This window comes from Platichthys flesus, chromosome 11 (genome assembly GCF_949316205.1).
Source record: "Platichthys flesus chromosome 11, fPlaFle2.1, whole genome shotgun sequence".
Lineage (NCBI taxonomy): Eukaryota > Metazoa > Chordata > Actinopteri > Pleuronectiformes > Pleuronectidae > Platichthys > Platichthys flesus.
Genome location: NC_084955.1, coordinates 14,272,286 through 14,298,126, shown reverse-complemented (window position 1 = coordinate 14,298,126; position 25,841 = coordinate 14,272,286). Strand labels below are relative to the sequence as shown.

General features: G+C 41.0%; 3 protein-coding genes across 3 annotated transcripts; all 3 read left to right on the top strand.

The window, feature by feature from the left end:
- Window positions 1–1,372: 1,372 nt before the first annotated feature.
- Window positions 1,373–9,055, top strand: hibadhb (3-hydroxyisobutyrate dehydrogenase b). Its single transcript, XM_062399656.1, has 8 exons — window positions 1,373–1,498; window positions 2,720–2,880; window positions 2,964–3,073; window positions 3,165–3,286; window positions 7,250–7,383; window positions 7,539–7,615; window positions 7,725–7,881; window positions 8,310–9,055. Exons 1-8 carry the CDS (start codon window positions 1,429–1,431, stop codon window positions 8,466–8,468), a joined length of 990 nt encoding a protein of 329 aa, XP_062255640.1. The 5' UTR covers window positions 1,373–1,428; the 3' UTR covers window positions 8,469–9,055.
- A 3,500-nt stretch (window positions 9,056–12,555) lies between these two features.
- On the top strand, window positions 12,556–13,667 carry hoxa13b (homeobox A13b). The gene is made up of 2 exons (XM_062399525.1): window positions 12,556–13,192; window positions 13,429–13,667. Exons 1-2 carry the CDS (start codon window positions 12,556–12,558, stop codon window positions 13,665–13,667), a joined length of 876 nt encoding a protein of 291 aa, XP_062255509.1.
- A 6,344-nt stretch (window positions 13,668–20,011) lies between these two features.
- Window positions 20,012–22,029, top strand: hoxa11b (homeobox A11b). Its single transcript, XM_062399545.1, has 2 exons — window positions 20,012–20,618; window positions 21,588–22,029. Exons 1-2 carry the CDS (start codon window positions 20,012–20,014, stop codon window positions 21,818–21,820), a joined length of 840 nt encoding a protein of 279 aa, XP_062255529.1. The 3' UTR covers window positions 21,821–22,029.
- The last annotated feature ends 3,812 nt before the right edge of the window (window positions 22,030–25,841 follow it).

Below are 25,841 nucleotides of genomic sequence, written 5' to 3'. Positions count from 1 at the left end.
TAATGAAACACCAGGTATTTTTATTTCAATCAATTACTCTACTATATTACAGTTTTTCTCCATTGCTTTGGCTCATTTCACGAAACAGAAATGACATTCTCAGAGCTCTAAGTGCAATTGGCAAAATAGCCCATATGGTTCAGCACAACTACATAGATCACCTTCAAAAGGTCATATCTCACTATACCAAATTTTTGTTTTGATGTGCTTATTGTTTGACAGTATATTCTGCTGTACACATTTTCTGTTACTGTAACCATGATGTAAGGCAATTACTGTTGCCATGGCACTATGAGAACCTAAACTTGAACGAGGACATCCAGAGGGGGACAGAGAGATAGCTCACCCTCAAAGTAAAAGTTCAGGAGGCTTGATTTGATTAATGTGTGATGAGTGACCCTTATTCCTTGTGCTAGTTGATGTGAACAACATGTAATTTATTTGATCACCGAATATAAACTAGAAGGTTTTGTAGGAATTTTCAGAATTATTTTAAATAAAATGTGTCCCACACTGTGATTCTTGTAAGGCGTCAGAAGCCAAGGTTGGAAACTACTGGGTTATTCTCTAACAATAGGTTTTTAAAGCATGTTAAATCAGCCAGTATCTCAAATCCCAAAATATAAAATTAACTTTTAAGTAAGGCTGTCAAATATATGTAGTAAAGTAGAAAATAAAAGGGTTTTCTCTAAAATGAAAAAATCAAAAGCAGCATAGAATGACACAGACACAGACACATACACACAATCATTTTGGTAAGAATTTGAGTATGTTAAAGGGCCTCACTGTCTGTGAGTGCCTGTCAGTGCTCGAGTCCTAACAAGGAAATACATGTGCGGGGTCTTACTTTTGAATTCGTCTCTCCCTATGTTGGATAAGACAGACCAAAGCAGAGTTTCTGGGGGATCTGTTGAAAGCAAGTGGGGTATCTCTAGGTTGATTCTAAAGATTCACTTTAATGTGAAATCTTAAATATGCACACTAGGAAATAAATAAAGTCAAATCTCTCATTTAGACAAATCTGTCATCATACAAGTCCTTCCACAAACAGGTTTATTTATCTTGTGACGGGTGGGTGTGTCAGAGGTGTTACCAAATCAGCTGACGTGTAGGTTTAAAGCCCGTGGTAAAACAGCGCGCATGCGTATTGTGTTGTCAACCACAGTTCCCGTTTCAATATTTTATTTTACTTTTTAAACTTGCTTCTGCTATTAAATATTTATTTTCCAAATATAAACGACGTGGTACAATATTTACTTCCACTCTCTTCATGTTGGAACGTGCATCTCTAAGTCCCGCCTCACCCTGCAGCTCATTGGCTGGACACAGGAAGTCCCGCTGCGCAGCTCCGTCGCCTGATTGGCCGGACGAACCTGCCATTAAATCACGTTACCGCGACGTCACACGCAGGATCAAGAGGGAAGAAGCATGGCCGCCGTGCTGAGAGGGTCTCGGTACCTAGTTGGAAGGTGTAGCAAGCATGTTGACTCTGTGTGCGGTAAGCGAAACAAACTCAGACCCTGCACGCGATACACACGTCGTGGTGTCTCCTCCAGGAGCTCCGGCTGTCAGCTGAAGCCTCGTTATGGCTTAAAACAACACTCGTCTCTGTTAAAATGCTGCAGGAGTAGAAGAAGTTTGGCTGCTCTGGATTTGCTTTGTTGGCTGCTGCTGCTGCTTCAGGGCCTGGAGTTCACATTTCACATGTTTAAAAGAGCTCGTTCTGTTTTAAAATGACTTCGCGCGAACAGCCATTATGTTTCCACGGCCTTGTTTTCTGACCGCTGTCCTTCTCTACACTCTCTGCCTGGGGTTCATTATGTAATGGCTGTCCCCCTGCACCTTGCAGAAACATGGTTGGTGACTTCTTAAACTGAAGCTACAGCAGCTTCTGTGAGGTCCAATTCAGATATACTCGTTCTACTGCAAACATCCGTCGTTGGAAGTGTGCCTTCAGGTTGCATACTGTTGTGTTGCTTATTTAACAGCATTTGGGTGAACAAATGGTTGTAACACAATCTCACAGACGGGAACACAGCGGTTGTGTTGGTTTGAAGTTGGCCTGAAGGAATCAAATGTAATGTATATAGGTGATTCATGATTTTTAATGTTGACATAAGTTTATGCAAGAGCAACCCTTTCGGTAGGCAAACCTAAGTAATCATTGAAAAGCCCAGGGTATGATTGCATAAGATGACTTTGACACTGAAGGGCATCTGCATAGGGTTAAAATGTAAATTTTAATGTAATCAGCTGTCTTGGCAATGGTAGGATAGGTTACAGCTTAGAAACTCTTTGCTGTTGGATCCAGATAGGATTTTGCCAAAAAATTATGCAAATACATTTGTCATGGAGGCTTAAATTAGAAGGGTCCACGCAGAATGCACAGCTTCACCAAGACTGATGCTCTATCTGGCGGTTTTAAAAGAGAAAAAATACCTGGATCCACCTGCTATCATAGATTTCCTCCAAAATTCAATGTTCTTTTCCTTGTGTTTGTTAGTAGCTTGACCCCTCCACAAAGTTTCATCAAAATCGTTCAGTAGTTTTTGCGTAATGTTAAATATCAAACAGTCAAACACGCACATGACAACATAACCTTCTTAGAAGATGTAGTTAGATATCCATAGAAACGTGTGGTAAATACAAGTAAGGCATATTGATATAATTTTAAGTATACTGTGTCTTGTTGTTGATCCGTTTGGCCGGTGTCTTTTAGTCTCCACAAGGTCTATGGCCTCAAAGACACAGGTGGGGTTTATCGGTCTGGGCAACATGGGAAACCCAATGGCAAAGAACCTGCTGAAGCACGGATACCCAGTCATCGCCACAGATGTGTTCCCGGAGTCCTGCAAGGAAGTGCAAGAGCTGGGAGCTCAGGTGAGACCATGAAATGCTGACAACTTTTTTTTTTTAAGTTCCTCTTGTTTGTTCTCTCTTAACTTGGAGGTGTGTGCTTTCAGATTGTGGATAATCCAGCTGAGGTAGCCGACAAGGCCGACCGCATTATCACAATGCTCCCCTCTAGTCCCAACGTCATCGACGTGTACACCGGACCTAATGGCATTCTCAAGTATACTCTGGTTTATCTTTTGAATATGATTCAAGATAACCTCCTACACTTATCCCAGATTCTCCTAAGCATTATTTGTTTTTCCCAACAGAAAGGTAAAGAAAGGCTCCCTCCTCATTGACTCCAGCACCATCGACCCATCGGTTTCAAAAGAGATGGCTGCTGCTGCAGAGAAGATGGGCGCAGTTTTCATGGATGCACCAGTATCAGGAGGTACCTTCTTGTTTCCTCCTTTTTTTTGTTTTAAACTTCTGAATCATGAATTAGGTTGTATAAATCATATTGCATTATGGCTTCTTGAACATATTTGTATACGTAGAGGCGTTAATTCATCAGGTTTCCCTCCTCTAAAGCTAAGAGTTATACAACGGTCCTGCAGTAAATGCCACTTATATAAATACTATATTTTGTTGCATTTATGAAATTATTGAATGACAAAAAAGAAAACTGTTGACATTTTATTGGTATTCTTACAACAATTGAAAACACCAAACTCTTATGAAGAGGAGAACAAAATACATTGGCATGTGTAGGCCTACTCTGAAATAAATTAAACACAGAACTAGGCTTTTTCGCTCATCTCCAGCTTGGTACTTTTCAGCAAGTGCTGTGGGTTTGTTCTGGAAATGTCATTCAACATTACCTTTTTTGTTGTTTGCTTATTTCTCGCCACATATCAAGCCTAGAGGTAAGCCAGCATCGTTGCAAATGATCTGTCCACGCAGAATTAAACTTTCTATTTTCCTTGGAATCTCAAGATTAGCCATCTGCAGGGAAATGCGCCGGGCCATAGATGTTATAGGAAGTGACGCATACTTTAGTTGACAAATATTAAAAACAAAACGTGCTTTAACTATTAAGCTTTCAGTGTCGAGACATTGTGGTAATTTTTTAGGCCCTTGCAGTTTTGTGAAATGTGCTGCATTAAACTGAGGTTCTTCTGCTTTTTAGTCAACCATCTTTTAGAAGGTGAGATTAAAATGAGAAGTTTAATTAACCAGTCATCTATTAATATATTTTATTGTTTGTTGATGTTATTTAGCAATCAGGCATTATGGAAAATCAAGCATTCCTCCATTTAGAGTGGGGGTTTTTTGTACATTGTTGTCCGATAGCAATCACCCTATTCTCTGTGTGTTGTATGTGACCAGGGCTCTTATTTATAAGGCATTAAGGTTCTGTCAAGTTTAAGTATTATAATGGTGGCAAATTAACTGTTGCTTTTAGCTGATGCACTGGTTTTTACAATATCACTGAGAACCGAGTGTACCTTTGCCATGGCCCAACAGTCACCTTAAATTTAGTCAGGCTGCAACAAAGTTCACATACTTATCGAAATCTTTTATAATTTTTCATCCTGGTAAAATGGTGAAAAGAAAAACACCCCCACTGGCAATGCTAAAGAGTGTACAAACATCCTGGATTCACACAAAAATGGTATTGGTTCTTCTCTAAACCATACTTCATCCTTCCACAATACTTTTTAGTTGTTTTTGTGTAATCTCACTTAAAACCAAACAGGTGAAAACAAACCTCCTGGTGGACGTAATAAAGTTTACCGGCTTCGTATCTGAGGCGAAGAGGAGAAGAGCTGCCTCTTGCTGCATAAATGTTTCCAACAGGAAAGCATGTGCTCTCAGACTTTCTTGGGGGTCCACAGAGAAACAGTTTGTTTGAACTTGGCCTCGTCAACGTCAGGACAGCCACTTTGTTTGAATTCAAACTGGTCCATTTTATGGTCTGGCCCTAAAGATTAGTAATGATTTATATGCTTCCGTCCTGTGGTAGTGCACATGGATTAAAGTTGTCCTGCTTTCTGCCTTCAACATATGTGCGTCTGCACTCCTGTGTGGTAGCAGCAATAACTTCAATGCAAACTGAAGTGTGTCATTCTTTAATATGTCGCGTCAATCACCAGGCTCCTAAATTAAACTTTTTGAGCATCTCTCTCTTTTTGTCTGTGGTCGGGCAGAAATTAAAAGAAGTACAGTGGCATGGTAGTGACTGTTTAAACAGTGTGGTTAAAGCCTTGATGTAAGGGCACACACACACACACCCCACAACCCCCACACAGACACACACAGTGGTGGGGATGTAATTGAGTCAGCATGTGACTGACTTTGTGTGAAAATATGTCAGTACCAGATGAGATAACTGCCATCTTTCAGATTTCCTCAACTTACTCTGAAACAACTACATCGAGTGTTGGTAGACTTTGTATACAGTCATTTGCAGGGGAGGGTTCCGTCTGGGAAATCTCTGAGAGGGAGTGACCACACGGTTTTCCAGTAAACATTCCTAAACAATAAATAGGCTGTGTTTAACGGAAATCTCTCCCGTTCAGGCCTTCTCCCCCCAAAAACATTGACGTTATCATTTTATTTCCCAGATAGTAACGGCGGCGCTCCTCTAGCTCCAGGTCTCAGCTCTCAGTTCGAATGTGTCAGTGAAGTTTCAGAAGCTGCACAGTTGAGGAATGCTTCCGCTGGAGAAAAAAGTCCAACCTTTTCTTTCCTGACGGTTTTGTAATTGTAACTGAAGGGCGTGAAACATATGTTGTTGACTTGCCATCATTGTCCCACTCCAGAAAGAAAAGCGACTGTTCACTTCTCTTGAAGCATAGAATGGATATAACCTAGAGATCTTTTCCTTTTTTATTTTATTGGGCACTTTGTTAGGTTTTGAGTTGCTCTATAAATAAGTTTGTATTTGGGACACAATTTGAATCATGTTTAAATAGTTCAGCTGATATATCATGTTTCAACACTATCGGAACTTATAAAAAGATATGTATATACCCATCTCCATTTGAGGGCAATTTATTATCTTTTTCTATACTGTGTGGCATCACTCGGATTAGTCACGATCAGGTTTTGGTGTTGTGCAGATGACACACTGACTTGTCATGTCAGTAGCTGACGCAGTTATTTGTTCATACCGTGCTTCTTATAATATTTTAAGATGTGTGAAGTTTCCTTCCCCTTTTTTACAGCAGAAATCAATGTGGGAACTTAACTGTGTTAACGCTGTTGTTAAATCTTTTTTTTGAAATCTCACTACGTGTTTTAATTTACTGCCATTCAGGGTTTTTTGTTTTGGCTTAACTTGACTGTTGTAGCTCCCACCTGTCTCCACTAGTTCACTTTTTCCAAGTTCCACTTAACACAAAACGCTGCCGTCCACAGAGACGAGGCAGAGGGAAATGGAATGCACCCGTTTTGTGCCTTTTTCCCTCTGAGCTTCCTGTAAACTTTAGGATTAATTATGAGACTGTTGCTTCATTTCTTGGTAACCATGTGGCTTGCACCTGGTTATTTTGTGTTACTAAGCTTTTAACCCCATGTGAACCTGGATGCAGTGTTAAATGTACAAATAGATGCAGAAACAGCTGTTTTCCTAAATTGTAGGAGAAGTGTTTTTACGACACGGTCCTAACGCTTTGGACTGACATACTGAGTATGAGATTCTGGATTCTAATTGTTGTATGGCTGTGAGGATTTCCAATTTATTGCTTTACTGATTAATTGTCCTGTTTGTTTCATAAAATTTTTCTATAAGCATGTTAAATTAAATAAAATAATTCCCACATAGCATATTCATAGGTCTCCAGTGAGTGAATTAATCCATGTAGTTCAAAAAGATAAATTGCCCTCCATTGAAATCAATGACTAATTGACATTTAATGCTTGAATTTCAAGTAGACATTTCCACAAATTAATAATTCATTCTGAATTATGTTCAGATTATAAATGTATAGCTTTGTTATTTGTTATCATAACATACAACATGCGCTACAGAGGTGACAGGTTATGAGAAGAAAAGAAGAGACATGGATTGATGTGCAGCTTTATATATATTTTATTATCTCACCATTGCATCTCAATGCAATGCATTGGTTTATACTGCACCTCTGTGTGATAAATACAGTTTTATTTACATTAATAAAAGCATCTCTTTAATGCTGTGCTAAACTTGTATCATCATGCATCATATATTTTCCCAGCTACTTTGAAAATTCTGCTGTTATAAACGTTATTACTTTAAACTATCATATTATTGCCCAATGTTATTGCTTTTATCTTAAACAGATGAAACTTTTCAGCAGGCAGTGACCAACCATCACTGGCTGCTTCCACATGGTTCATTCTCTCTATAAGCATGATTTCCCATTCCCAGGTGTGGGTGCTGCTAGTTCGGGTAAACTGACTTTTATGGTCGGAGGAGCGGAGGAGGAATTTACTGCAGCCAAAGAACTGCTCAGCTGCATGGGAGCCAACGTGGTGTACTGCGGTCAAGTCGGAACTGGACAGGTAAGAGCTGATATTTCAGGATATAAAATATAATCTCAGGATTAATTTGTAGTCTTGTGTTAGTATTGGACACTAATATTATTTCAAGTTTGTTTGTGATTCTTATTTAACCTGGTGTTAAGGTTATTGAATGCTAATCCTGTCATCTCCTCCAGGCTGCTAAAATATGCAACAACATGCTTTTAGCCATTGGAATGATTGGTACTTCAGAGACGATGAACTTGGGAATCAGGTGAAAACTATCTTTTCAAATAAACAACAGTAAAACTGATTATATATAATGTTAACATATACAGCTGCAATATTTTTTCTGTAACATGACATTTTTCTCCCACTCACAGACTCGGCCTTGACCCTAAACTTTTGGCCCAAATCCTGAACATGAGTTCCGGCCGCTGCTGGTCGAGTGACACCTACAACCCTGTGCCTGGAGTTATGGAGGGAGTCCCCTCAGGGAATAACTACCAGGGAGGCTTCGGCACCCAGCTGATGGCGAAGGTCAGTGTAATTGCACTCAATTTCAGTTAATGGTTAAATTTACTTTAGTTCTCGTCAAGAAATGATCATGTCTTCTATATTTTTTTTAATCTTTGAGGTAAAATAAATATCGGTACTAATATGTCTTGAGTTTTAAATGGATCAGATTTATCACATGTCAGTCAAGGACTAATCTGTGTGAAATGTACTGCATACATAACAGGTCTGTGACAAAAGAAAAAGGTTTTTGTCTGTGGTCACACAATTTGAAATGGTGCGGTGAAGTCTTCAGCTGCAGTTTACATCAGTCTTTCTTCTTGGGATTGAAGCCAATATTATTGCAACAAAATGAAAAAAGCAATATCTGGTGTGGACCTGTGGTTTTGGTTTCAGAGTGACATTTTCAGCTCAATAGGTTTTTCTAAAGTGTTTTCTTTTCTTTTTTTTAGGACTTGGGGCTCGCACAGAACACGGCCACGAGCACAAAGACCCCTGTCCCCCTCGGCTCCTTAGCCCATCAGATGTACCGTATGATGTGTGCACGTGGTTATGCCAATAAAGATTTCTCCTCCGTGTTCCAGTTCCTGCGTGAGGAGGAGGGTCAGTAATGTCCACCTCCACCCCGTCCACAGCCTTGTCAGGCTCCGGCCCTGCACAGGACGAACACACTAGTAGTTGGGGTGCATTTCACCCTGAGGACTTTTTTTTTTCTCCCTTTTTTTTTTTTTATTTTTTGTTTTATCTTTTTTCCAAAGTTGTGAAAGACATGAACCCCTGGGGCGCTCCGACATAGCGAGACGCATAACGTGAACACTTCTTCCTATAGGAAATCAAATTTCCTGTGTGATCTGTAGCCTTTTTAACAAAATAAAACACTCCTTTTCAACTTAATAAGCAAGTGTATTGTCAGATATGCAGATGTGGGTTCAGAAGATAAGTGAAGTAGCGGCTGCTCGGCAGATTGCATTTCTTAAAATGCAAAGTCTGGTGGGAACCTTTGGTGTTGAGATGAATCATTAGCTCTGTTCTCTGTACAACTGTCTCCACATATTTATCTTTTGTTTGTGATAATTTCTTTATGTTGCTGTTCTGTTCTCTTGACATCGGAAATGTTACTGTTGGAGACTAGTGTCAAATGATATAATGTAAGGAAATAAAAGACAAAATGTGAGGTCTAAAACCTATTGAATAATAATTTTACCATCTTTTTCAGTTCATCCTTTTATTAATGACTGACTAGGAAAGGAGATAACTGTCTGAAAGCATCATGTTTATTCTGATCCATTGCAGTAATAATAATAATTATACAGCTTATTTGTATAGCACCTTTCATATGTGCAGCTCAAATGTCAAATTGGTTATTTGCTGAATTGGAAGAGTTTTCGTGTGTAAACCTCAGGCACAGAGAGATGCTGCCACTTTGGAATCTAAATGACTCGTTTTGGACTCATCGCTTTAGTAAATGGCTCCCAAATGTTGTAAGTATGCGTCGCGTGTGCCACTGGTTCATCAGCCAGGATAAGCCGTTGAGCAAACATTTGCCTGGAGGAGCGTGCAGGCTGCAGAGCAGATCCAGAGGCAGGATGCGAGGCGCCGAACAGAGGAACACAAGACCAGCACCAACGCGTTGTTTCAAACGAAAAGGACTCTGCAACTTTTTCCTTCGGTATGAACCCAATTATTCAAATTCTATTACGTTGATTACGCTTTACTGGAGTTATAGAACTCATTGCCTGTTCCTTGCTCCACAAGGAGGACATGCTGCAGTATCGTCCTTTAGGGGATCTGGAGCCTCTCTTTCTCCGTATCCCCACTTTAAGGCCAGAGCAGGAGGGCGGCATGTTTCTGATGTAGTTTGCCAAGAGCCACTGAGGGGCCAAGGTGCCACAGGTCATGCGATCACAAGACGAACCCATAAAAAGTCCATTAAGCACTGTAGGCTGAGAGCCGTGTTGTCATGTACTTGATAGGTCCTGCAAACAGAGCAGCGCTTTGGTCTCAGGCCTCCAGCAGACAGTGACACACACACACACACATACACACAGAGAGACACACAGAGAGACACACAAACAGGCCTTGACATCATCACCATCATCCCTCCTGCAACTCCCTGCGTCTTTTTAGAAGCTTTGCATGCAGTGGTCTGTTTCCTTTTTAAATTGTTTAATGCGATGATGATACAAACTTCTTAAATACGTCGTTTATTTATCGTCTATCTTGTAATTTTGCAACAACAGCCGAAAGGAGCATTCATCTATAGTCTGTCTTGCTTCCTAAAGTCAGACTTCCCTGAAGAAAGATAACCTTGTTTTTTTAAATCGCAGTTGTTTGATCCAAAATGTGGCCACGTGCAACGATCCGACCTTTTGCTGTTCTGCATTTAAACGCAGTGAGAGTCGCCTCCATTGTTCTATCTGTGGCTTTCATTGTGACTCACTTTCCTATGCGTAGCTTCGTTCCTCCGTAAACGAGGAGCAACAGAAACCAAATCCAGCAATTTATAACTCATCAGAGCCATCGAAATACATCGCATTGCATGGGACCTGTGTTCTTTTTTTAAGAAACGCAAAACAATCGTATTTAAATGCGAATTTTTATTCAGCGGATCTCAGTCCAATGCGTCTATTTCTTATTATACTTTTATGTTTCACTCTTGATATTCAAAATGTTGTTTTTTTAGTTGTCAGTTGACCGCAGTTTGGTTTTGACTTTGACGAAGCGAGGCCCAGCACTATATTCTCTTTGTCTTGAGCGCGTATATACGAACAATAAACTGTGACTAACAAATCTTAAAATGTAAACATGAACTATAGCGTTTTTTTGCACGTTATCATGAATCTGGACAATTTAGTGCAGTACGTGTGTATTGAAATGAAAAACAAAGCTCGTCTCGAAAATTAAATTTCTATTCGGCTACAATATAACATGAGAATTGCAGCCTATTTGCCATTTATCTGAGTTTATACAGTTTCAAATGAGCCGCATTCATGTGTGAACAACGGGCCGCCGACAACAGTCTCTTCGGCCATTTAAGAATGTTTTTCTATCCCAAAACGCTGCGTAATGGCGGTAAACAAAAAGGCCGCTCCGCTCAGGACAACGCAACCTAACAAACAAAAAAGGAATCAGACTTGGACTTATCCAGTTACATATAAAACATTCAGGCCTTTTTTTCCGCCTGAAGTGCAGACCAATACTCACTCACTCTGCCCACAAGCTATGAACTTGGGCCATAAAGATTTACTGCCCCAAAAGGTGGGAAAACTCTATTAAAAAATAAAAAGCGCAAACATTCCGCTGTTTCTGTGGCTCAAGTCAAAAAGTGGGAAATGTAAAAAAATATGTATATGAAAGAAGAAAGGTGTGAACATTTTAACGTGTTTCTTTCATAATAATATTAACCCCGCACAGTCTACTGAACGTGTTAGTGCCTTATAGTGGCCAACTATTCGTTGTCCAAACTGCGCGTCGGGAAACAAGAGTCCACGTATGTACAGATATGGAGATGTCTGCTTTATTTTCCAATTTGAGTCACTTGTTTAACTTTGTAAGACGAACCAAATGAATCCATTCTGAGATCTGGTGTTTGACTATGTACTGCCTGAAGATCTTCTTGCCAAGGTCCGATTTAAACGAATAAAGAAAGAAAAACAGAGTTGAAGTTCCTCGTCACAAACGAGCACATCCTGTCGATTAAGTCTCCTCTCCGGCTCTCAGCGGTGTTTTCTCTCTGTTCTCCCTGGCCCGAGGTGCTTATTTGGCCAGACTGCAACTTTCAACTTGACCTTGGCCTCCAGCCGCGTCCAAAGCTGCTCGAGGAAGAGTGCAGCCAAATGTAGAAGTTTGGCATATATTTTGTGGACGCCGAGTTTGAGTTTGCATGGACATATCACCGTGCCACATGTGAGGATGATGAAATGTTTTAATTTGATATATTATGCTTTTTTATTTATTTACAGGAGAGATGCACTATTATTTTCTTTAAAATGCGTCTGTGAAATCGTTGTACGTAAAATCGTCGCTCAAATCCAGTCAGCTCAGATTATTTAAAGATATGATGTCCAATTAAGTGCCCAAAAAATGACAAAACTGAAAATTGTTTACTGAATGCGCATAAAATATAAATCTTAAGATCTAAACCAGAAATCATTTCCAATCAAAATAGGATACATCCCCTTCGCGTTATCCTTAAAGTGTGCGAAACGGATATGGCACGTGTAACTGTCATGGCACGCGTAATTGTGCATCGTGTTCCGACAGGAAATAATATACATTTATCACTTACAGTTTTTCTCACGCTATACCTAGTACACAATTCTTCATGTAAGTCTGCTCTTGCTCCACTGTTTGATCGATGGGATTGGTCTCGACATCTCAGCTTCACTGTGTTCAGAATTCAGATGAACAGGTCAATTTGAGATTGGAGAAAAAAATACATCCAGGGCTTATGTGCGTAAAAGAAACGTGGATATGCTGATGTGCAGCGTCTCCACAAACACTCACAGCCTGATCTGCTCTATCTGATGTCTAGACGTTTATCATCTTCTTTGCATATCACGTGCTCGACCCTGGCCAATAACCTCGCGATCCTGATGTACTCAGGCGTGTTGGTATCGTTACTCTGCCCGAGTCCCTGTCTCAGCTCAGTCGAGGGGATTTTGAAAAAGAGTTGGTCGTCTCGATGTAGGGCATGCTATGACCGCCTCATTGCTCCTCCACTCGCACTGGATTGACCCGGTGATGTTCCTCTACGACAACGGCCTGGATGAGAGAAGCAAGAACATGGAGGGATTTACTGGAGGCAATTTCGCTGCGAACCAGTGCAGGAACTTGTTAGCGCATCCGACCTCGCTGGCTCCCAGCACCACTTACACTGCGAATGAGGTGCCAGTCTCTGGCATGGGGGAGCCGGGCAAACAGTGTAGCCCCTGTTCTGCCACTCAGAGTTCACCCAACGCGTCTCTGCCCTATGGATATTTTGGCAGCAGTTACAGTTATCCATGTAGGATGTCACACGGCAGCGTCAAGGCGTGCGCGCAGCCCTCTGGTTATGGCGAGAAATACATGGACTCCTCTGTCTCCGGTGAGGAGTTTTCGAGCAGGGCGAAAGAATTTGCTTTTTACCAGGGCTACTCCTCCGGTCCCTACCAGCCAAGCTACTTGGATGTGCCTGTCGTGCCGGCGCTCAGTGCGCCATCTGAGCCAAGACACGAGCCCCTGTTGCCCATGGAGCCCTACCAGCCATGGGCCATCACCAATGGCTGGAGTGGTCAAGTTTACTGCACCAAGGAGCAGCCCCAGCCAAATCCCCTTTGGAAATCCTCGTTACAAGGTATGTTTGAATTAATTTACTATCATAAACAAGCATTGGTCTAGGAAATGTGCAAAGAAACTGTAGAAATTTGAGTTTTAAATATGTTTGATGTCAAATTTGTAAATTGCACTGCTTTACGCACATGAGAGTAAAGAATGCAAAACAGAAAAATAATGATATTATTAAAGCGGTTTTATCCCTGTTGGAGTCGAGCAGATTGAAATATGACCTTGCATTTTTCTTCCCCTCCTCAGAATCGATATCTGCTGGAGACAGCTCTGCTCGCCGGGGGAGGAAGAAGCGTGTGCCATACACCAAGGTGCAGCTGAAAGAACTGGAGAGGGAGTACACCACCAATAAATTCATCACCAAGGACAAAAGGAGAAGGATATCCGCGCAGACGAACCTGACAGAGAGACAAGTGACAATCTGGTTTCAGAACAGGCGCGTAAAGGAGAAGAAGGTTGTTCATAAATTCAAGAGCTCCAGTTAGCTGTGGAGATACTGATCAGGAGGTGACATGCGGACATGGATGTGCTTTTCCTCCACTCCCCCCAAAAAAACTGTGCTATAATTTATTACATATGAAGGTTTTCTTTGACGCCACTGTGGCTCCGTTTTTTTTTTTTTTTGCCCACTCCTCTACTTCCTCACGTTTTAATTGGAACCAGTCGATGCGGCCTGTTCACAGAGGATCGGAAATGGTTTGCTACATGTCGACCAAGGCGACTCTGCGAAGGATGTGTGATCTCCTGAAAACATTCAGATTTGACACGAGAATTTGACTTTGAAGGCCAGAGACACCCAGAGACGCCCTAATCTAACAGAACATTAAGAAGTGTAGACAATCTCTAGAATCAGTTCTAATTTTCATTTTAACACATTAATCCAATTTCCAAGTAAAAGAAAAGGATCTGTCTAAGATCACGACAGAAGAAGCGGGCCAAGTTTAACTAACGGCTGATTTATCAATAACCAAACGAACGAATCGGCAAATTGACATTTTACGCATTCGTTCAAACCAAAGAGAAGGCGTAAAGCATCTCTCTTAGAGCATTGATTTGTGGATACACAATAAGAGTTTTAAGAAAAATTAATTTCTCAATTTGAAACGATTTAAAAGCTTAGATATGTGCTTTTTAAACAATCTCTTTATGTCATTCGTTCAGTTTATCTGTTCGTCAGAGGGTGTTTGTTTAAAAAGGGATCAAACACTCTGAGAATTTCTATATTTTTGCCCAAACCTCGTCCCCGTCACATCTTGTTTCTGAACACAGGTTATTTATTCTGAATAACTCGCCTGTCAACCGGCTGACCTCCTCTCTTTCAGTCCAGGATGATTCCTCGTTAAAAAAAGAAGTTCTGAAACAGCGCGCATATTTAAAAATGTAAATACTATCTCACTCCAACTATCTATTCTACCTTTTTTTTTGTTTTTACTGCAATAGCCAAAGTTTTTCACAATAAATGTTTGAGAGACGCGTTGTGAGCTTGTCATTTTCATTCATCCTGTTGAACCCAAAACGAACACGAGTGCTCGATCTAAGAAGATCAGGTTTATCGCTTCATCAGTTCGTGTCATGGTCCATTTTCAAATGGTCAGAGTGGAAAGTGTCAGAGCTGCTGATGGTGAGTTGAGGCCTTTACGGGCCTGAGCCTCTGAGAGTTCATGTCTCCATCTAGTGGCGAAGCCCTGACAGCACAACTTCTATCCGGGAACTCTGCAGTCAGTGCATCTTACTTCTTAGACTTAACCTATTGCAAATAAATTAAATCATATCAACATTAACAATTTTATATTATTAGCTACAAAAAAAATAATAATTATATATTTGAGAAAAGTAGATAAAGCTGGGAAAGTTACAACGACTTTTATTGTTGTTATTGTTGAACTTAGTTAATCTAATATCTAATCTAATATTTATTGTATTAAGTTATATATCTTTTATGACATATATGTTACAAATATTTTTTAATTGAATCAGTGTATTAATACAAATATAATCGTGATATGTTGAAAATGAGAATGAAAAACTTTTTATCGAATTATCTCATTTTCGTTTTTGTTTGCCTACACATGTGAAATGACAACGCTAAACTAATGGAGTCACGGGCCAACAGTATTCTCGTAGTTTTGTTATCAAGTCGATTTCGAAATTGTGGTCTCAAAAGTCGTTGTTCACAGTTCATGAGCATATTGATTCACTAATACTTAAAACGGAAAAATGAAATATGAAATTATAAGAGGCACAGTCTGTTTCCCTTGAGTAAATCCATTACACGACGTGTCTCTTTTCATGATCAGTTTCGTTTTGTGTTCAGGGACAAATTGTTTATTTCAGTTTGCCACAGAAGAGGCTGACACGTTATCCAAACAAACCATTTACCAACTATATTTCACTGCAATGATATTCGTCTTGATACATTCACTGATATACTATCAAATTAAATATGGGTGTTAGCATGATTCACAGAATATTATGACATTTACAGTAGGCTAAACTAATCGACATCAGTGAACAGGATATATTCCTTCACAGGATTACTGATTTATATGGTATATGGATACAGACAACAGACCTCTGAGCTATCCTGTTGTCAAACCTGCAGGGTTCTGTAGTTCGTCTGTATTTGATTGGTCACTTTGTGCCATGAAAAGAAGCTTTAGTTCCAGATAACGAGGCAGCAGAGTGTTAACCTCTCTCGCACAAACAGGGGGATTTCAACAACAACAGCAAGTTTATCGTTGCACTCAGAGGCCTGGTTGCTGATAGACTGGATGGAATGGCTGCATGAGCACAGGTTTATCGTTTGTGGATATTTTCTGAGCATGTGTGCTGCTTTGTTGACCTATTTTGTTTAGGTTGTTTTTGGTTTATAAATATTCTTCCACCTTGTTGAACCGTGTGTGGAGATGGACTCAGAGACGTTCCTCTGTGGCTCTTGTGCAGGGGGTGGCTCTCCTCTCTTCCCCTGTACCACTGCTCCCCCTAACAGCTCAACACGTCAATGCAGCTCACTCCAGAAAACTCCCGTATAAAGGCTGCTGGACCTGAAGTGTGTGGATCGGTTTGGTATCAATAATAAGAATAATAACATGATATAAACTACAGATCAAAACCTCTGTGTAAAAACAGTAAAAATTGAAAAATGGACCCTGACTTTGAATTTAAAAGTTCCCGTTTGCCATGGAGGAAATTGGAGCCAATAAAATTCAAACAGTTACAAAGACATAAAAGGCTGCACCAGAAGAATGAAACATATACTTTGATTCATTACCCTGGAAAAAAACGACAATTATATATATCCTTTAAAATGTTTTTACAGATATGTTTTGGGGGGTTATGTTGCAATGAACTTCAGACAATGAAGCAGGAAAAATATTTATTGAAAAATCTACTATAATTGAAAATAAAAATGAGGCAAATCCCGTTCAGTGTCCACAATCAAACAAAAAGGCTAAACGTCCAATCCGCTGGCATCGGGATCACGGGCAGAGAAAGTTTTATTAAGCTTTTTAAGTTGTTCCATTTTACTGCAGCTTCAGCTATAAACCCCCACCCACCCCCCCAACTAGCACCCTGCATCCGGAGACGCCCCCCCCCCCACACACACACACCAACCCAGGTGCTGTCAGACTGCAGCTACCAACCATCTTTTCCTGCTCCCTCCTCCTCTGTCCTTTGCCTCTTCACATCTTTTACCTGCTGTATGTTCAAACCGAAATAATTTTTCTATCATATTTCAATATAGTTTACTTGAAAAATAATGAGACCACGTGCGGCCAAAGCAAGTTCCAAAAATACGATTTCTTGGGAAAATGTAATCAAAAGTTAAACATCAGTAAAGGAAAAACCAGGGGGGGAATTTTTGTTTCATCTTTAAACTTATATCTGCTCAATATCGTTCTGCATGTTTTATTTTTCATGCTGAACTCTCATTAACATAAACTCCTCGCACTCCTCACACAGAAATATTTAATTGAAGTGATAAATCCGTTTAAATTATCTTTATTAACAACCTCCAAGTCATCCTGAATATTATAAAAATGAGGAGATTGGAAAATGGCTGCTATTTGGTTTCCTCCTTAACAATTTCAAGGCCCCAGTGAGACAAATACAGTCTCCCCAGAAGCTCAAAATTCAAAACACATAATTCAAATCTACATGAACAGTTTCACTGATTAACACCTTCTTTATTTCCAAGACAATTAAACATTTAAATAAAAACGTCCTTCTACATCAGTAACTGATATCAAACTAAATACTACTTGAAAATACTACTAACCGATGTCTGTAATTTGTTCTGCATAAACTTCAAAGCCTTGCCTCTAAACTCTGAATCTTTCAGTTCAATATTAGAAAAACAGCTTCTGGTCGAATAAAATCAGGGATCAAGAGAAAGCAGGTCACAGATTTTCAGGCTGTTAAACTAAACCACAATCCTGCAGAAGTGTGGACAGTGAATTTACCAAGAAAACTGTTTTTGATTTCAAAATCCCGTTAGAATAATCCACACCAGACACATGGGTCAGATCTAAATCAATGTTACACTTCCAGCTTATTTACAAACGTCACACACGAATTCTTTTTTCAGAAATCTTTTGCTTCAAGATTTCAAAAAAATGTCCCATTTCCAACTATATTGCATCTGAACCTTTTAGGACGACTCACAAGCGATCAGCAACTCTGGATTTTCCGGGAATTAATTTAAGAAATATATAAACAAATGGCACCTGGAAATCTGTTTAGTATATTTGCTATAATTCCACTTATTTATTTGAAAATCTTTATAAAACAATCACTAGATAATTTAGGGGTCAAGGTTTACCAGCTTTAACTTTTTTTCTTCTAAGCCCATTCGTTACTTTTACTTTAGTGCACCATTGGACATTTATTGGCTCAGCTTTTATTCCATATTTTTTTTTAGTTATAGGTCAAACCCTGTTGAAAACAGAGCTGTAGAAGGAGGAAGGTTAGAAGTGACAAACTGGGCCACTCCTCCAGTCTCGGCCTAAATACTAAGGCTGCCCATGAGCGGCTGAAAACCACCACAGAACAATTCTAATAAAAAATACCTTCACATTTATTATGTTAGACAATTCTAATCGCCAAGTGAATAACAGCCCCACATGGTAATAACACACAGTCAGTGAGTGGCAGTGGAGCAGCAAAGCACCTGGACATGAGTGAAATATTATCGCCACCTAATGCTTCCCTGCACATGACAAATTCACAGTCTTTGATGCAGGAAACGTGAATTTGGTCTGAATTGGAAAAAAAAAGAGTTGCTCCATGCAGCCGGATCAAGTGTTACGTGACACATGTGCCCGCTTCCACTCAGCAGCGCTGACTAATGAAAATGGATTGGAGTGTGGGGAAACAGCCCGTGTCCAACGGTTTATACTGGGCGTTGCAAAAAAGGGAACAGGCGATGTAAAGATCGGAGCAAATTACTTTCAATATTCATGGCCTATAAACAACATCTGTGTGTTTACATTAAACATTAAACGCGTGCTCTGCCGTGACTGCGTCTGTATCAGCTGATTGCCCTCATGTGAACTTCACTCAAGCTCCCTGGCCCGTCCTCTTCTTTGTATTCCAACGTTCTTATTTTGGCGCATGGATCCTCAGTGCAGTGAGCACATTGTGCACAATTACCAACACGTAGTGAATGAACATACTGACGGCTTTAACATCAACTTTGGCGCACACAAACAAGAGAAAACTAGCATGCAGTTGAACGTAGCTCTGCAGTTATGGCGTATATTTCCACATAGCTTAAGGCTTTATTCATAAAAAAACTACATGCATATCCTTCCATATAGGCATACATGTTTTAATGGTGATTACTCCGCATAAATAGGCATGAAGCAGCCATACAAGGGGAGAGAGAGAGGGGGAGAGAGAGAAACAACCAGGCCTGTTTTTACAGGCTATTGTCTCTTTGTCTCCCTGTGCCACACTGGACTGATTCCTGGTAAAAGTGCAGCATGACTCACTTCGCTCCGCCACTTGTCGACTCCATTGCTCTATAAATAGCCAGCGGAGCAGTATTAAATTCACAAACATAGGTTATAGGAATTCCTGCATGCAGGGGCTCGATGATAAAATATAAAAAAAATGCACCTTATCAGTGAAGATAGCTTTCAAAAGTATTTGACGCATAATTGACGCACGTTCCGGTGCAGATTCCCTTGTCCTATCATATGCTGCAAATTCCCCATTGTTTCCATTAGTGCCGCAAACATTAAGGAGTACATGCATAGTCCACCTCATGCAAACATACATGAAAATGTGATCCTCATCATCTAAAGTATTCAAATCTCTGCGTAAAGGTTAAGGTTGGGGTTAAGGTGAGGGTTAGGTTTACAAACTTAAATCTTGAAACTTTAAGCATGAAATCGTTTGTAATGATCTGTTATCTTATCCTCTGGGATGTGTTAATTCAACAACAATAGTGTACACACAGCCACAAGTAGCCCTACCAATCATATTGTGATCGAAAACCCCGCGCTTACGATATTAGCTCCATCAAAATTGCCCAATTTGGGTCCATGCAAATTTCCCTCTCGGTATTTTTCCTTCCCCGTGCAGCCAAAGGTCTTCTTCACAGACTCATTGACTCATATAGCCTACACGTTGAGGCGTAGGCTATCTGTCATTTTGTGCCAGTGGTCACATGGCTTTGGCCCTCAGGAATGGATAGAGATGGATCCCCACGTCAGCTTGTAAGTCTCAGGATTTCTGCTCCAGCAGTCTGCCTCAAAGTGACTGGAGCGCAGCGCCGCGCAGGAACAATGCGAGGATTATTTTAGGACGTTTCCAAAGGCAGATTATGGATTTCAATGAGCGGATCTCTGGCTCTAATATGTATTTACCGAGCTGCACTTACTACGTCCCCGGAGCAGACTTCTCGGGTCTCCCTCATTATTTAACCCAGAGCCAGTCCTCTTGCCCCATGACATACTCCTACCACCAGTCCTCAGCGCTGCCACAGGTCCCGTCCGTCAGAGAAGTGGCTTTCAGAGACTATGGCATTGATTCTTCCAGTAAATGGCACCACGGCAGGGGGAGCCTGTCACACTGCTACACGGAGGATATCATGCACAGGGACGGCTGGGCAAGCCCGACCTCACGTGGGGGTGAGCTTCTGGTGAAAGGCGGCTCCAGCGCCAGCCACCCCAGCTCCTCCAACCCGGCGCCGGGCTTCCACGGCAGCGTAGGCAGGAACGGCGTCCTGCCGCAGGCGTTCGACCAATTCTTCGACACGGCCTACGGGGGCGCGGAGAGCAGCACAACACCGACAGCACAGGCGACGGACGCGGACAGACACGCGGCCAGAGCGAGCCCCGCGCCGGCGCACGCAGACTCGGACACGGCGGAGAGCTGCAGCCCCAAGTCGTCCCCCGGCCACAGCGAGGAGAAGCAGAGCAAAGGCAGCAGTGAGTAGACGCTCTTAGTGGAACGAGGAGAAAAATCTAACGTTGCTCTTAAAAGCGTTTTATATGCTGTTTTTATATGCACGTAAGGTTTATGGAGGGCCTGTAGATTTACCCTATAACAAAACTATGTTATAAACGACAAGATCACGTGCTTGGGGTTGAAATTGGCCGTGAAGACTTTGGCGTTAAGCTTGTCCTCCAGGATTTTAAACAGGATCTCCACGTTTTGCTCTGATCTGTCGTCGTGCATGAAAAGTCTTGTTTTAATAACCCGTAAAAGTGTATTAATATGCTAAATAGTTGTTGTCTCCATATACTGCTTAGATAACAATCAAAACACCCCAGGTGCCCCCTAAACCCCCCACATTAGTGTCACTGTGATGAGAATGAATTTGCTCATCATCTTTATGTTTATTGTTACTGTTTGCTGACTGAAGTGGGCTGTTGTGGTATTTCAATCTCACTCTTGGCCAGATTTATACATTGCTCCTTATTTAAACAAAACTATTTACGGAATCACTGGCTGGATTAAATCGTATCCTACAACTGCTCCCCCATGCATGAAGGAATTTGCTTCACTAACACAAAACTAACACCAGCACAGGTTTTTCTTAAGCACAGTCGAAGCAAAGCGCACAATAAAAGCATACTATACAGATACATGATACTCCAGTGGGTTTGGGCTTGGGGCCCACGCCCTCACTCTTATAAAACCAGCCAGTGTGGATTTGCAGATTTCTAGTGCTTTTTCACAACTTCCGACACGCAATCCCTCATGCCATACATGTTCCACTATCAAGTCCAGTCTTTGTTGACAAGAGGCCAGAGAGGATGGGGACACTTGAACTCCAACGATTCACAACTGCTCCTGCTCCGGAGCAAGAAATAGACTCACCATGTCCACGTCTGTTGCCATGTGTCTTATAAAAGATGTGTGAGTGTGACCTTTGGGTTTTTGTTGTGTTCCAGGTGGCCAGAGGACGCGCAAAAAGAGGTGTCCGTACTCCAAGTATCAGATCAGGGAGCTGGAGAGGGAATTCTTCTTCAGCGTTTACATCAACAAGGAGAAGCGGCTGCAGCTCTCGCGGATGCTCAATCTCACAGATCGCCAGGTGAAAATCTGGTTTCAGAACAGGAGGATGAAGGAGAAGAAACTAAGCAGGGACCGTTTACAGTACTACACCACGAACCCCTTGCTATAAAAAACACCTGAACAAAGACAGTGACACTGGCTCGCAGCCATGAACAATGCACCCCAGCATGTAGACTTCACATCTACACCAGGACAAGGTGGCGAGTTTTTCTAATGTACCAGACTTCATAATGAATTCTATTTACACTCTTTTTGTAATTAAACTCATTTGCCTCTCTTATTATTATAATTAATATTATTATTATAAATATTATTATATTTGGGGACTATTCTATTTCCAGATTTTAAAGTTACGTGTTTGCGTATTTACGCGGAAACCAGTTGTGTCTGAATTTACTTTGGCCTATACTAGGCCTTTTAAACAGACGGGTGTTAGCGTACTGCATTTTCAAAAAAATGTTTTTCTTCTTGAAATGAAACTTAATTGTCCCCAGTGTACACATGTACTGTACTGTATTTTCAGCAAGTTTTTCTAACCTCTTTTAAATTAAACTTTCTCAATTTTACGCACGCCTACGCACAACTTTTGTGGCCAGAAAACTTGACATGGTATTATTGTTCGTGTTTGCCCTCTCTCTCTCTCTCGCTCTCTCTTAATCTTTTAACTTTATTGTACGAATACATCTCGGATAACTGGAAAGTGTTTTGTGTGTCATGGATTTACTCCACAGAGCCCACCTGGCATCGCTGGCGCTGATCAAACTGTGCCCCCATCAAATGACGCTCGCATAGTAAGAGAATGAGTTAAAAGTTAAAATAAACTGATCCCAGTTAATTGATTTCACACAGTTTTAAGTCTGAAATTCAACATCTGCGCTCGGACCTTCGGGCCCCAGCGCTTTGTTCAGCTCTGGGGCCGTAAGGTCGGATTAATGTCCAGCCTCATTTAGAAAGGGCAAACCGCTGGTAAAACCGCAAAAAACCCGCAAATGAAACAGAATCCCATATTTTGTTTTATACACCAGCACGTGGTTCGTATCCGATGTACGACTGATGTGTGTCTGATGCTATTCATTCCCCCCCGATGACTGGAAATAAGATCTGGCGCAGTTATAATTTGATATCCATTACAAAGGCTCCATTCAGTTCTTGGGTGAGGTGCAGAGGCTGATTCTGGACCCATCATGCCTGTTAGCGTTTCCTGAAAGCATCATGACACTTGTTTGAATGTATATGGATGTTAACTGACCAACTCTTTTCAGATCAGGTAGATATATTTGTGAGTATATACTTCCAGGGAAGTTGTTGTCAGGGTTTAAGAGCGTATTCCCTTTCAGCCAATAAAGCCCAGTCTGTGTTGAGGCAGTGACATTGGAATACATAAAGCGCTGACAAACTCCAGATCACTATCACAGTCATCACCAGCTGCATGACCTTTTATTTACTATCATGTATTATCGTCTGGAGTAGTTTCAACCTAAGAGACCACACCACTTTTAATTCTATATAAACAGGCTATGAATTTAGGTCATGGAGACCTTGGTACAATGAAGCACGCCTGCGTAAAGATGATGGGTAAGAACTCGGTTGAGGTGGCTTTATGTCCACCACAAGGCCCCTGAAAACCGCTTAAATAGCCGGCCATAAGCTAATAAGGGCCCTGATGCCTTCCATATAGCGTGCATCCTGTGAGGCTCCCAGGAATTCCACTTTGATTGCTGCACATCCTCCCAGTTGCTCCAGTAACTTGGCCATAAAACGCGGATTCGTCTGGAGCATTTGGAGTGTAGTGCAATAAAGCGTCTGAGACCAAGGTTATTAACTGTGACTAAGGGGCTGAAAAACAACGGCTGTGAGCATTGAAAGCTTGTGTTCACGGACCTTTCCGGCATCATTTGTTGCCGCATCTTACCGCGGTAGGAATATTCTGCATTTGTGTTGTGCGGCGCGGCGCGTTCAGGGCCTGCGTGCCATTCGCCCACTGGGAGGCGCTCCTCCGATCAATGTCATTGCCGTGAATTGAGATATATCAAAAAAGAAGTTTGGCTCAGCTGCTTGAGAATATGTCACCAGGCGTCAAGATGTCATTTCTAAGGTAGGCGATGAAATGTTTTCATATATATGTTTTTTATGGCTGCACGCTGAGCGTTTTAATGCGATTTAAGGGACGTATATGTCTCTTTCTCCCTGTTCATCTCCATCTGAGAGGCGCTGGAGTGAAGACGCTGTTTTTCATTTCCAACCCGTTATGATATAATGGCAGCATTACTGTGTTATAATAGCCAGGGGTAAATAGTGCAAGAATAGACGTTCTGTTTCTGAGCATCAGATCCAAAGAAGCTACTCAGGTTGCAGTTGTGCAGAAGTTATCGGCCTGGGGTGACTAATGCGCACGAAGATATAAGATCACACGGGCCTAGACTCCAAGCACTATGTGGCTCACTAAGTTTTATCATCTCTATACGGGTTAAAATGTAAATTATGGCTCGTTTTATAATAGGCTTTATGTTCTTTAGTTTGTACGTAGACAATGTAAACGTGCAATTATAGAAACTTTGAATTGTCCCATATAAACAATTTGTTCACTTTAATGTTTTGATGCAGCTCGTTGAATGTGCATGCATGTTTGTGTGTGTGTGTGTGTGCGTGTGTGTGCGTGTGTTTCATTGTGAGTGCCAAGGCGTGCGCGCTGATATGGACACAGCCAAAGCTAGACTTTGTTTTACGCCAAACAATTCTTCAAGGATTTTAGTTTTTTATCTTCCAAATATTCCTTCAAGAAATATGAATTATGGAATACAAGCTCAGCTTTGATGGGAATGGAAAACAACCGCAGCTCCCCCCATTGTGTACACTGGAGATCATAGCAGCAGATAATCTAATAGGCTTAATGAAAATGATCATCCATTGCAGCCAGACATGCTGCATGTTTGACGCCATATTAAATGGCCGTACATAAAGTGTAGCTCTGATTTCTAGACTCTTTGGCTCCAGACGCACAGGGAAATGGAGGCAGTCGACATCTTTCCGGCTGAAACCATCTTTGGAGACATGCAGGCTGACCTAAATCTGTTTGGCCTTTTTAACTCTTAACCATATTGTCATAAGGAAGTATACTTGCGTGTCTCTGAGTTTATTTATATATTTAAATATTGCAGAGGTCAGGCTAACGTTTTTTTAAATTGCTCTTTGTTTATTTATATGAAGGAAACCACCGAAGCTAATTTCTATTTTATCCGTTTGAATTATCTTACAAGAGGATCTTGCACAAAATAACCAATATCAGATTATTCAAGTGTTTATTCAAAATTAAGACTAAATTGTAGCAAATGCTACAATTAGGTTATATTTGATAACTTTTGAATATTTTACACAATAATTAGCCATTTATTTATTTGTATTTATAATTGTGTCAGAAACACAATTACTAATGTTTCTATTTTATCTGTCGCTTTACCAGAAACTCGGATGTGAAGGACTGTTGCCTCAGAAACTAAGCAAAATAACTAACTATATTAAGAGAGACGTTTTAAAAATAACGTATATAATCTCTTTTTTGTATTGTTTATTTTTCTTTCAGAAAAAAATACTGCAAATTCAAATGTGAAATTAAAGCAGACGCTAAGCGTTTTATTCGTGCGTAACAAGATTATTTGTAATTAAACTGATTGGAGGGAATGGGGACGATGTTAGTAAGCCTTGGAATAGGTGTGTGTGTGTGTGTGTGTTGTTTGTGTTTGTGTTCTGTTTGTTTGTGTCTGGATTGTGCGTAAATACTATCAGAAACTATTTCTCATAGCTCTCTTACGCGTTAATAGCGAAATCATGAAGGTTCCTTTTTCTGCACAGAGTAATTCTTTGTTGGACATGGAGGAAAGAAAAATGTAGCTCCAAGGCTTTGTTCAGCTGAGGCGCTCGCTCGAGTGTGCCTGCGTGTCACCTTCATAAATGCTCCACACAGCCTTTGCAGTTAAAAAAAGGTGACTGGACTCAGCCAAGGAATGTGCTCCCACAGTATTCACACCACCGTCATCTGAAGCTGGACTAGCTCAGATGGAATCCTTACACTGTGGCGAGATGAAACAACATGCGTACACTGCAACTGCGAGGAATCTTTCAAATGGCCAAAT